The sequence below is a fragment of the Ascaphus truei genome, chromosome 4, assembly GCF_040206685.1.
Source record: "Ascaphus truei isolate aAscTru1 chromosome 4, aAscTru1.hap1, whole genome shotgun sequence".
NCBI lineage: Eukaryota > Metazoa > Chordata > Amphibia > Anura > Ascaphidae > Ascaphus > Ascaphus truei.
The window spans coordinates 128,834,457-128,849,867 of NC_134486.1; the positions used below are offsets into that span (position 1 = coordinate 128,834,457).

Genomic DNA, 15,411 nt, shown 5'->3' on the forward strand with positions numbered 1-15,411 from the left:
ATAAATGTGACACACTTACTAGTAGAAATAATTTGGAATAATTGGCCGCGTTATGCTGCACTACTAAAGTTTGGAAACAATCGTTACACAGTCCTCCATGCGGGTAGTCCTTGTCAAAGAATGACTATATGCTCGGTGGAAGCAAATGTTTTGTGGTGTCAATTCCTTAATTTGCTTGGAGGGAGGTAATGTGATGGGGCATCCGTTTTATGTCATAAATGCCTAAATATAAGTGCTTTTTTATTTATTTATATATATATATATATCCATACATCATCTTCCTATTGGTGTCCGTATTTGATCCAAGCATTTGTATGATCACTTGCCAGAAAGACACTACTGTAGACACTATGCAATATTTGTTTTATTAACTTGAGAAACCTGCTCTCATCTGGATGTAACTTGGAATATTGCAAAAAGTCTGTGTTATTTTACAGATCATTTCAGCTCCAAAGGACTGGTTAAAGTTGACTATGCAGCAATCTTTTAACAATCCCCACTGTTCTACTGTCTACTTCAACTACTCGTACTCGCACTGTTTCTTCCTGACCTATTAATCCAGATGTTTTATTTATCCTCCAGAAACTGTACAAGACCCTGAGTGAAGTAAAGTTAGAAGTAGAGACAGTTATAAAGACCGGACGACAGATTGTGCAGAAACAACAGACTGATAATCCTAAATCAATGGATGAACAACTAACGGCATTAAAGCTTCTTTATAACGATCTTGGTGCCCAGGTAAGGGATGATCTTTAATTTCCAATTGCTTTTCACCACATAGCGCCTTTCCCTTTTTAAAGCTGCTATAAATGTATAATGTCAGAGAATGTATAAGTATAAAGCGCTTTGAAATATAGCACATATATTCTTCCGCTTCAAACTTCAGCCCTTCAGTCGACACTCAGGGTTGCTCTTTGTTCTTGTGAAATCCTTAGCCAATTATATTGATCATAATCATCAGTTACTGTATCTGCACCATTCTTTCTTCCATTATGTATGTAACCTTGGATGACACCTTATTGATTAGATACTTACTGGGGTTGGCACCCCAACACCAAGCACCTACAGGAAGTGTGTGTTTGTTTGTTTGTGTGTATATATGCATACATACAGGCATACCCCACATTAACGTACCGGAGCATGTATGTAATGCGAAAATGTACTTAAAGTGCTGCACTACCTTTTTCCCACTTATCGATGCTTGTACTGTACTGCAATCGTCATATATGTGCATAACTGATGTAAATAACGCATTTGTAACAGGCTCTATAGTCTCCCGGCTTGCGCACAGCTTCGGTACAGGTAGGGAGCTGGTATTGCTGTTCAGGACTTGCTGACAGGCGCATGCGCGAGCTGCCGTTTGCCTGTTGAGCGAGATGTACTTACTCGCGAGTGTACTTAAAGTGAGTGTCCTTAAAGCGGGATATGCCTGTACATACAAATGACCAGGGAATGGGAGACAGCACTACAGGTAGATTAAAAAAAATGGTATTTAATCCATATGCAAATGTATCCTATACATTTGACAGCCGTGGGTTTACTGGCTATGCATCTTAACCCAGGCTGTGCTCAAAAGCTGTGAAATGCAGCAAGCATAAGCTTATAGGGGACCATGTTATATGGTTTTGAAGCAAAAGGTGGCACTGTGTGCTCATTTGCATGTCATTTCCCAGAATCCTTTGCTGCAGTGGAAGCACTGTGTGCTAGGTGATAATGGTGAAAGGCAGGGTTGCAGACCTATCTAAGGCTGCGCTTATAGTGCCGGCGACGCGACGTCGACCAAAAAAACAAATGTATTGCCGCCATCGCGTGCGCTTATAGTAAGCGCGACGGGAGCGACGCGAAATTTGGAAGCCGGTCAAATTTGATTTTTCAGAGGCTGTCGCCACATGTGACAACCTCTGAACCAATCAATGACCTGGTCGCCTGCGACGTCGCCGCAAAGCGAATTACAATATATATATATATATATGCGCTAAAGACACTTTAATTGACCATAGGCCATTTCACAAATGTTAGTAGGATAAAAAAAAACTATAGAACCTTATATAGCAATGATGAGTATTATTATTTTTTTTTTTTTTTACATTTTCATTAATAACACAATTTTTTGGGCTGGCACATTTCTGATTTAGTAAGCTAATTCTAAATGACCACTTGTTGCTGTCTCAGCCACACAGGAAATGCTTAGCTACCCAACAATAACAGAGAGGACACGTTTCAGATTTAATGGAGTTCATTGTTCATCACCTGTGGCTTCACAGTGTGCCCAGGCTTTCTAATGATATCTGGAGCCATGCCTTTCTCTGGCATATACAATGGCTCTAAATGGATGATTGACACGGTCTGTCTCAAACTAACACCTGGGAGCAGTTTTGTTTTCAAGTATGCATTCATAGTCACTTCAAGGGTTCTCTTTGGATTGTGGGTTAGAAAGATGAAGATTCTTTGAAGCATTAATACATTTTAAATTTCATTAGCACTAATCAGAGACTGGATTCTACACTCATACTTTTATAGATATATGAATGTCATTTCGTTTTTATTGTGCTTGCCTGTCCTAATGACATCTCTCTTTTTTTGTTGTTGCAGGTAACAGAAGGGAAGCAAGACCTGGAACGAGCTATCCTTTTGGCTGGAAAACTGAAGAAAGAGTCTGGCTTGTTGTCCGAGTGGCTCACTTCCACAGAAGCGGAACTCGTCCAGAAATCCACCGCTGATAACCTGTGTGCAGATCTGGATGTAGAAATTGTCTGGGCCAAAGTAAGGTGCATGTGTGTGTGTATATATAGATGTATATATAGATGTGTATATATTTGTGTGTGTCAGTGTCACGGTCTTGGAGCTAAAAAAAACTGGTGTGTTTTGCGCCTGTCGGCAAAAAATATATATATATATAGCTTACCCAACAGCATTAGAATAAAAATACGTCCATTTTTTTCATTAAGAAATAAAAAAAAGTAAGTATCCATTTATAAATCTCAGATTTCCTAAAACTTCAGAACAATGCAGTGTACTTTGAGCTAGTGTGTGTGTGTGTGTGTGTGTGTGTGTGTGCACTTATTGTATTAACAAGCATCTTGAAATGTTCTTTTAGGAAAATGTGGCCTTAATGTATTTATGTATATCTTTATTTGTATAGCGCCATCCGTGTACATAACAGCACTTATAGACGCAACAAACTAGCGAGACACGATGGAAATAAGCACATCAATCATAAAAGTAAACATTATAGGAGAAGGAGTCCACACCCAAAGAGCTTCGAGTCTGAGTGATCTAGCATGAGGTTGTCGGCTATTTGCACAGCAGCTACGTCTCAATTATTGTCGCAGAGTCTCACATTTTTGTTAATAATAAGTGGCCCCGTGGGTCTGTGTGCCAAGGCACATACATTTTATTCTGCAGCACTGCACTTCTGCTCTAAACTGCATCATATGTTACATACGGTAGTAATCACATTTTGTATATATTGTGCAGATTTGTACTCAAGGACGTTTACTCCATGTCAGACCTGGAGAATATTTTCCCACAGAAGGGGGAAACACTGGCAGAGACTTTGATGCTCTCATTACAATAATGATCTCATTTTGGCAGCCCTAAATCTGAAGCGGGATACATAGACCCGCGGACTTCACACTCTTGCGACATTACTTTTCCAATGAAATGCCTTTATTATTTTTGAAGTGAAACTTCTGTGCTTGCACCTACCATATGAAAAATTTTCCTTTGAGTAAATCGCCTTGTTGGAGACGGAAGTGCAGTCCCGGAAGTGGCGTCACTGCTGGCAGAAGAGGCCGTTTTGGCACCTGGCGCGCATGCAGAGGCCTCCCACGCTCGGTGCGGAGGACTTCCATGCTTGGCGCGCATGCGAAGGAGCTGTTCCTGACGTCACAGCGCACCTGCTCAGTAGGGGATGCGTCCGGGCGCTCCTGCACAGTAGACGTCGCGGGGGGCGCCTGCACAGTAGCCGCCGGTGCCGCAAAACTGCACCACAGGTGCGCACACACACACAGAGGTACAGACACACACAGAGACAGATGTGCACAGGTGCGCACACACAGACAAACTCACACAGACACAGAGAGACACACAGAGACACACACACACAGAGACACACATACACAGAGACACACACACACACAGGCACACACACAGAGAGAGACACACACACACACACTGAGACACACACACACAAAGAGACACACACACACACACACAGAGACACACACACACACACACAGGAGGACACACACACAGGGGGGGACACACAGGGACACACACACACAGGGGGACACACACACAGGGAAACACACAGAGACGTGCGCACAGAGACACGCACACACGGACACAGCCGCACTGTTACGCCGGTGCTGCCCGCAGACCAGACCCGTCCCCTGAGCTGAAGGGGGAAGTGGTAATACACGCACCCGCAGCAAAGGGAGCGTGTCCGGAGTGTGGTATAAAGTGTTGCCAGGCCAGGTGTAGTAAGGTAGACAATACTTGCCGGTACCGGTTGTAGAGATAGAGTGAAGAATGCCTTGCCGAGGTCAAGGAGTGGAGAGCGGAGATAGGTCGTAGTCCAAGCCGTGTTCAAGGGGTTACCAGAGTGAGCGTTGTCCAAGGGGTGCCGAGATCGAGAGCCAGAGGGGGTAGTCGTACAAGCCGCGTCAGAACCTGTGAAAACACTGAGAGAATCCAGAAGTACTTCCATACAGAGACTATGTCGAGCAAAGACTGAGAGCAGAGAGGAGCTAGATAAAGCAGGAAGGTCCAATTAGGAACGGAGGCGGGACAGGAAGAGCTACAGGGAGACACTGCAGATTGGTGCAGGCATAACAGGCCACGGAGGCCGGTAAGGCAGGGTTGTTTTGTGTGTCCAGGGACTCCCTGAGGGGAGAGAGTGCTCTGTGTGAGGAGCGAGGAGAATGCCGATTCCTGACACGCACACACACGGACACAGAGACGCATGGACACGGACACAGAGAAGCACAGAGACGCACAGACACGGACACAGAGACGCACAGACACGGACACAGAGACGCATGGACACAGACGCACGGACACAGAGACGCACAGAGACGCACGGACACAGAGACGCACAGATACGGACACAGAGACGCACGGACACAGAGACGCACGGACACAGACGCATGGACACGGACACAGAGACGCACGGACACGGACACAGAGATGCACAGAGACGCACGGACACAGAGACGCACAGACACGGACACAGACGCACGGACACGGACACAGAGACGCACGGACACGGACACAGAGACGCACGGACACAGAGACGCATGGACACGGACACAGAGACGCACGGACACGGACACAGAGACGCACGGACACGGACACGGAGACGCACGGACACGGAGACGCACGGACACGGAGACGCACGGACACAGAGACGTACGGACACAGAGACGCACGGAGACGCACAGACACGGACACAGAGACGCACAAACACGGACACAGAGACGCACGGACACAGAGACGCAAGGACACAGAGACGCACGGACACAGAGACGCAAGGACACGGACACAGAGACGCACGGACACGGACACAGAGACGCACAGACACGGACACAGAGACGCACAGACACGGACACAGAGACGCACAGACACGGACACAGAGACGCAAGGACACGGACACAGAGACGCACGGACACAGAGACGCATGGACACGGACACAGAGACGCACGGACACGGACACAGAGACGCACGGACACGGACACAGAGACGCACGGACACAGAGACGCATGGACACGGACACAGAGACGCACGGACACAGAGATGCACGGACACAGTCACAGAGACGCACGGACACAGAGACGCACGGACACGGACACAGAGACGCACGGACACAGAGACGCACGGACACGGACACAGAGACGCACGGACACGGACACAGAGACGCACGGACACGGACACAGAGACGCACGGACACGGACACAGAGACGCACGGACACAGAGACGCACGGGCACAGAGACGCACAGAGACGCACAGACACGGACACAGAGACGCACAGACACGGACACAGAGACGCACAGACACGGACACAGAGACGCACAGACACGGACACAGAGACGCAAGGACACGGACACAGAGACGCACGGACACAGAGACGCAAGGACACGGACACAGAGACGCACGGACACGGACACAGAGACGCACAGACACGGACACAGAGACGCACGGACACGGACACAGAGACGCACGGACACAGAGACGCATGGACACGGACACAGAGACGCACGGACACAGAGATGCACGGACACAGTCACAGAGACGCACGGACACAGAGACGCACGGACACGGACACAGAGACGCACGGACACAGAGACGCACGGACACGGACACAGAGACGCACGGACACGGACACGGAGACGCACGGACACGGAGACGCACGGACACGGAGACGCACGGACACAGAGACGTACGGACACAGAGACGCACGGAGACGCACAGACACGGACACAGAGACGCACAAACACGGACACAGAGACGCACGGACACAGAGACGCAAGGACACAGAGACGCACGGACACAGAGACGCAAGGACACGGACACAGAGACGCACGGACACGGACACAGAGACGCACAGACACGGACACAGAGACGCACAGACACGGACACAGAGACGCACAGACACGGACACAGAGACGCAAGGACACGGACACAGAGACGCACGGACACAGAGACGCATGGACACGGACACAGAGACGCACGGACACGGACACAGAGACGCACGGACACGGACACAGAGACGCACGGACACAGAGATGCACGGACACAGTCACAGAGACGCACGGACACAGAGACGCACGGACACGGACACAGAGACGCACGGACACAGAGACGCACGGACACGGACACAGAGACGCACGGACACGGACACAGAGACGCACGGACACGGACACAGAGACGCACGGACACGGACACAGAGACGCACGGACACAGAGACGCACGGACACAGAGACGCACGGGCACAGAGACGCACAGAGACGCACAGACACGGACACAGAGACGCACAGACACGGACACAGAGACGCACAGACACGGACACAGAGACGCACAGACACGGACACAGAGACGCAAGGACACGGACACAGAGACGCACGGACACAGAGACGCAAGGACACGGACACAGAGACGCACGGACACGGACACAGAGACGCACAGACACGGACACAGAGACGCACGGACACGGACACAGAGACGCACGGACACAGAGACGCATGGACACGGACACAGAGACGCACGGACACAGAGATGCACGGACACAGTCACAGAGACGCACGGACACAGAGACGCACGGACACGGACACAGAGACGCACGGACACAGAGACGCACGGACACGGACACAGAGACGCACGGACACGGACACAGAGACGCACGGACACGGACACAGAGACGCACGGACACGGACACAGAGACGCACGGACACGGACACAGAGACGCACGGACACAGAGACGCACGGACACAGAGACGCACGGGCACAGAGACGCACAGAGACGCACAGACACGGACACAGAGACGCACAGACACGGACACAGAGACGCACAGACACGGACACAGAGACGCACAGAGACGCACAGACACAGAGACGCACAGAGACGCACGGACACAGAGACGCACAGATACGGACACAGAGACGCACGGACACAGAGACGCACGGACACGGACACAGAGACGCACGGACACGGACACAGAGACGCACGGACACGGACACAGAGACGCACGGACACAGAGACGCAAGGACACGGACACAGACGCACAGAGACGCACGGACACAGAGACGCACAGATACGGACACAGAGACGCACGGACACAGAGACGCACGGACACGGACACAGACGCACGGACACGGACACAGAGACGCACGGACACGGACACAGAGACGCACGGACACAGAGACGCAAGGACACGGACACAGAGACGCACGGACACGGACACAGAGACGCACAGACACGGACACAGACGCACGGACACGGACACAGAGACGCACGGACACGGACACAGAGACGCACGGACACAGAGACGCAAGGACACGGACACAGAGACGCACGGACACAGAGACGCATGGACACGGACACAGACGCACGGACACGGAGACGCACGGACACGGACACAGAGACGCACGGACACGGACACGGAGACGCACGGACACGGAGACGCACGGACACGGAGACGCACGGACACGGACACAGACGCACGGACACGGAGACGCACGGACACGGACACAGAGACGCACGGACACGGACACGGAGACGCACGGACACGGAGACGCACGGACACGGAGACGCACGGACACGGAGACGCACGGACACGGAGACGCACGGACACAGAGACGTACGGACACAGAGACGCACAAACACGGACACAGAGACGCACGGACACAGAGACGCACAGACACGGACACAGAGACGCACAGACACGGACACAGAGACGCACAGACACGGACACAGAGACGCACAGAGACGCACAGACACGGACACAGAGACGCACAGACACGGACACAGAGACGCACAGACACGGACACAGAGACGCACGGACACGGACACAGAGACGCACAGACACGGACACAGAGACGCACAGACACGGACACAGAGACGCACAGAGACGGACACAGACGCACGGACACGGACACAGAGACGCACGGACACGGACACAGAGACGCACAGACACGGACACGGACACAGAGACGCACGGACACAGAGACGCACGGACACAGAGACGCACGGACACAGAGACGCAAGGACACGGACACAGAGACGCACGGACACAGAGACGCATGGACACGGAGACGCACGGACACGGACACAGAGACGCACGGACACGGACACGGAGACGCACGGAGACGCACGGACACGGAGACGCACGGACACGGAGACGCACGGACACAGAGACGTACGGACACAGAGACGCACGGACACAGAGACGCACGGACACGGACACAGAGACGCACAGACACAGAGACGCACGGACACGGACACAGAGACGCACAGAGACGCATGGACACAGAGACGCACAGAGACGCACGGACACAGAGACGCACAGAGACGCACGGACACAGACGCACAGATACGGACACAGAGACGCACGGACACAGAGACGCACGGACACAGAGACGCACGGACACAGAGACGCACGGACACGGACACAGAGACGCACAGACACAGAGACGCACGGACACGGACACAGAGACGCACAGAGACGCATGGACACAGAGACGCACAGAGACGCACGGACACAGAGACGCACAGTTACGGACACAGAGACGCACGGACACAGAGACGCACGGACACAGAGACGCACGGACACAGAGACGCACGGACACGGACACAGAGACGCACGGACACGGACACAGAGACGCACAGACACGGACACAGACGCACGGACACAGAGACGCACGGACACGGACACAGAGACGCACGGACACAGAGACGCAAGGACACGGACACAGACGCACGGACACGGAGACGCACGGACACGGAGACGCACGGACACGGACACGGAGACGCACGGACACGGACACAGAGACGCACGGACACGGACACAGAGACGCATGGACACGGACACAGACGCACGGACACGGAGACGCACGGACACGGACACAGAGACGCACGGACACGGACACGGAGACGCACGGACACGGAGACGCACGGACACGGAGACGCACGGACACGGAGACGCACGGACACGGAGACGCACGGACACAGAGACGTACGGACACAGAGACGCACAGACACAGAGACGCACGGACACGGACACAGAGACGCACAGAGACGCACGGACACAGAGACGCACAGAGACGCACAGATACGGACACAGAGACGCACGGACACAGAGACGTACGGACACGGACACAGAGACGCACAGACACAGAGACGCACGGACACAGAGACGCACAGAGACGCACGGACACAGAGACGCAAGGACACGGACACAGAGACGCACGGACACAGAGACGCACAGACACGGACACAGACGCACGGACACGGACACAGAGACGCACGGACACGGACACAGAGACGCACGGACACAGAGACGCAAGGACACGGACACAGAGACGCACGGACACAGAGACGCATGGACACGGACACAGACGCACGGACACGGAGACGCACGGACACGGACACAGAGACGCACGGACACGGACACGGAGACGCACGGACACAGAGACGCACGGACACGGAGACGCACGGACACAGAGACGCACAGACACGGACACAGAGACGCACAAACACGGACACAGAGACGCACGGACACAGAGACGCACGGACACAGAGACCCACGGACACAGAGATGCACGGACACAGTCACAGAGACGCACAGACACGGACACAGAGACGCACAGACACGGACACAGAGATGCACGGACACAGTCACAGAGACGCACAGACACGGACACAGAGACGCACGGACACGGGCACAGAGACGCACAGAGACGCACAGACACGGACACAGAGACGCACAGACACGGACACAGAGACGCACAGACACGGACACAGAGACGCACGGACACGGACACAGAGACGCACAGACACGGACACAGAGACGCACAGACACGGACACAGAGACGCACAGAGACGGACACAGACGCACGGACACGGACACAGAGACGCACAGACACAGAGACGCACAGACACAGAGACGCACAGACACGGACACAGAGACGCACAGACACGGACACAGAGACGCACGGACACGGACACAGAGACGCACAGAGACGGACACAGAGACGCACAGACACGGACACAGAGACGCACAGAGACGCACAGACACGGACACAGAGACGCACAGACACGGACACAGAGACGCACAGACACGGACACAGAGACGCACAGACACGGACACAGAGACGCACAGACACGGACACAGAGACGCACAGACACGGACACAGAGACGCACGGACACGGACACAGAGACGCACAGACACGGACACAGAGACGCATGGACACAGACGCACGGACACAGAGACGCACAGACACGGACACAGAGACGCATGGACACAGACGCACGGACACAGAGACGCACAGACACGGACACAGAGACGCACAGAGACGCACGGACACAGAGACGCACAGAGACGCACGGACACAGAGACGCACAGATACGGACACAGAGACGCACGGACACAGAGACGCACGGACACGGACACAGAGACGCACGGACACGGACACAGAGACGCACGGACACGGACACAGAGACGCACGGACACGGACACAGAGACGCACGGACACGGACACAGAGATGCACAGAGACGCACGGACACAGACGCATGGACACGGACACAGAGACGCACAGACACGGACACAGAGACGCACGGACACGGACACAGAGACGCACGGACACAGAGACGCAAGGACACGGACACAGAGACGCACGGACACAGAGACGCATGGACACGGACACAGACGCACGGACACGGAGACGCACGGACACGGACACAGAGACGCACGGACACGGACACAGAGATGCACAGAGACGCACGGACACAGACGCATGGACACGGACACAGACACAGACACAGAGACGCACAGACACGGACACAGAGACGCACGGACACGGACACAGAGATGCACAGAGACGCACGGACACAGACGCATGGACACGGACACAGAGACGCACAGACACGGACACAGAGACACACGGACACAGAGACGCACGGACACGGACACAGAGACGCATGGACACGGACACAGACGCACGGAGACGCACGGACACGGACACAGAGACGCACGGACACGGACACGGAGACGCACGGACACGGAGACGCACGGACACGGAGACGCACGGACACAGAGACGCACGGACACAGAGACGCACGGACACAGAGACGCACAGACACGGACACAGAGACGCACAGACACGGACACAGAGACGCAAGGACACGGACACAGAGACGCACAGACACAGAGACGCACAGACACGGACACAGAGACGCACAAACACAGAGACGCACAGACACAGAGACGCACAGACACGGACACAGAGACGCACAAACACAGAGACGCACGGACACAGAGACGCAAGGACACGGACACAGAGACGCACAGACACAGAGACGCACAGACACGGACACAGAGACGCACGGACACAGAGACGCACGGACACAGAGACGCACGGACACAGAGACGCACGGACACAGAGACGCACAGACACGGACACAGAGACGCACGGACACGGACATAGAGACGCACAGACACGGACACAGAGACGCAAGGACACGGACACAGAGACGCACGGACACAGAGACGCAAGGACACAGAGACGCACGGACACGGACACAGACGCACGGACACGGAGACGCATGGACACGGACACAGAGACGCACGGACACGGACATAGAGACGCACGGACACAGAGACGCATGGACACGGACACAGAGACGCACGGACACGGACACAGAGACGCACGGACACGGAGACGCACGGACACGGAGACGCACGGACACAGAGACGCACAAACACGGACACAGAGACGCACGGACACAGAGACGCACGGACACAGAGACGCACAGACACGGACACAGAGACGCACAAACACGGACACAGAGACGCACGGACACGGACACAGAGACGCACGGACACAGAGACGCACGGACACAGAGACGCACGGACACAGAGACGCACGGACACAGAGACGCACGGACACAGAGACGCACGGACACAGAGACGCAAGGACACAGAGACGCATGGACACAGAGACGCAAGGACACGGACACAGAGACGCACGGGCACGGACACGCACGGACACGGACACAGAGACGCACGGACACAGAGACGCATGGACACGGACACAGAGACGCACGGACACGGACACAGAGACGCACGGACACGGACACAGAGACGCACGGACACGGACACAGAGACGCACGGACACGGACACAGAGACGCACGGACACGGACACAGAGACGCACGGACACGGACACAGACGCACGGACACGGACACAGAGACGCACGGACACGGAGACAGAGACGCACGGACACGGACACAGAGACGCACGGACACAGAGACGCAAGGACACGGACACAGAGACGCACGGACACGGAGACAGAGACGCAAGGACACGGACACAGAGACGCACGGACACAGAGACGCATGGACACGGACACAGACGCACGGACACGGAGACGCACGGACACGGACACAGAGACGCACGGACACGGACACGGAGACGCACGGACACGGAGACGCACGGACACGGAGACGCACGGACACAGAGACGCACAGACACGGACACAGAGACGCACAAACACGGACACAGAGACGCACGGACACAGAGACGCACGGACACAGAGATGCACGGACACAGTCACAGAGACGCACAGACACGGACACAGAGACGCACAGACACGGACACAGAGATGCACGGACACAGTCACAGAGACGCACAGACACGGACACAGAGACGCACGGACACGGGCACAGAGACGCACAGAGACGCACAGACACGGACACAGAGACGCACAGACACGGACACAGAGACGCACAGACACGGACACAGAGACGCACGGACACGGACACAGAGACGCACAGACACGGACACAGAGACGCACAGACACGGACACAGAGACGCACAGACACGGACACAGAGACGCACAGAGACGGACACAGACGCACGGACACGGACACAGAGACGCACAGACACAGAGACGCACAGACACAGAGACGCACAGACACGGACACAGAGACGCATGGACACGGACACAGAGACGCACGGACACGGACACAGAGACGCACGGACACGGACACGGAGACGCACGGACACGGAGACGCACGGACACGGAGACGCACGGACACAGAGACGTACGGACACAGAGACGCACGGAGACGCACAGACACGGACACAGAGACGCACAAACACGGACACAGAGACGCACGGACACAGAGACGCAAGGACACAGAGACGCACGGACACAGAGACGCAAGGACACGGACACAGAGACGCACGGACACGGACACAGAGACGCACAGACACGGACACAGAGACGCACAGACACGGACACAGAGACGCACAGACACGGACACAGAGACGCAAGGACACGGACACAGAGACGCACGGACACAGAGACGCATGGACACGGACACAGAGACGCACGGACACGGACACAGAGACGCACGGACACGGACACAGAGACGCACGGACACAGAGACGCATGGACACGGACACAGAGACGCACGGACACAGAGATGCACGGACACAGTCACAGAGACGCACGGACACAGAGACGCACGGACACGGACACAGAGACGCACGGACACAGAGACGCACGGACACGGACACAGAGACGCACGGACACGGACACAGAGACGCACGGACACGGACACAGAGACGCACGGACACGGACACAGAGACGCACGGACACAGAGACGCACGGACACAGAGACGCACGGGCACAGAGACGCACAGAGACGCACAGACACGGACACAGAGACGCACAGACACGGACACAGAGACGCACAGACACGGACACAGAGACGCACAGACACGGACACAGAGACGCAAGGACACGGACACAGAGACGCACGGACACAGAGACGCAAGGACACGGACACAGAGACGCACGGACACGGACACAGAGACGCACAGACACGGACACAGAGACGCACGGACACGGACACAGAGACGCACGGACACAGAGACGCATGCACACGGACACAGAGACGCACGGACACAGAGATGCACGGACACAGTCACAGAGACGCACGGACACAGAGACGCACGGACACGGACACAGAGACGCACGGACACAGAGACGCACGGACACGGACACAGAGACGCACGGACACGGACACGGAGACGCACGGACACGGAGACGCACGGACACGGAGACGCACGGACACAGAGACGTACGGACACAGAGACGCACGGAGACGCACAGACACGGACACAGAGACGCACAAACACGGACACAGAGACGCACGGACACAGAGACGCAAGGACACAGAGACGCACGGACACAGAGACGCAAGGACACGGACACAGAGACGCACAGACACGGACACAGAGACGCACAGACACGGACACAGAGACGCACGGACACAGAGACGCAAGGACACGGACACAGAGACGCACGGACACAGAGACGCATGGACACGGACACAGAGACGCACGGACACGGACACAGAGACGCACGGACACGGACACAGAGACGCACGGACACAGAGACGCATGGACACGGACACAGAGACGCACGGACACAGAGATGCACGGACACAGTCACAGAGACGCACGGACACAGAGACGCACGGACACGGACACAGAGACGCACGGACACAGAGACGCACGGACACGGACACAGAGACGCACGGACACGGACACAGAGACGCACGGACACGGACACAGAGACGCACGGACACGGACACAGAGACGCACGGACACAGAGACGCACGGA

General features: G+C 55.8%; 1 protein-coding gene across 8 annotated transcripts in view; it reads left to right on the top strand.

The window, feature by feature from the left end:
- UTRN (utrophin) overlaps positions 1 to 15,411 on the top strand; it is a 678,467-nt gene that overhangs the window by 205,631 nt on the left and 457,425 nt on the right. For all 8 annotated transcript variants that reach the window (XM_075596593.1, XM_075596597.1, XM_075596594.1 and 5 more), the window contains 2 exons: positions 583 to 738; positions 2,593 to 2,763. In XM_075596593.1, coding sequence (XP_075452708.1) covers positions 583 to 738; positions 2,593 to 2,763 — 327 coding nt within the window. The remainder of the gene's footprint in view (positions 1 to 582; positions 739 to 2,592; positions 2,764 to 15,411) is intronic.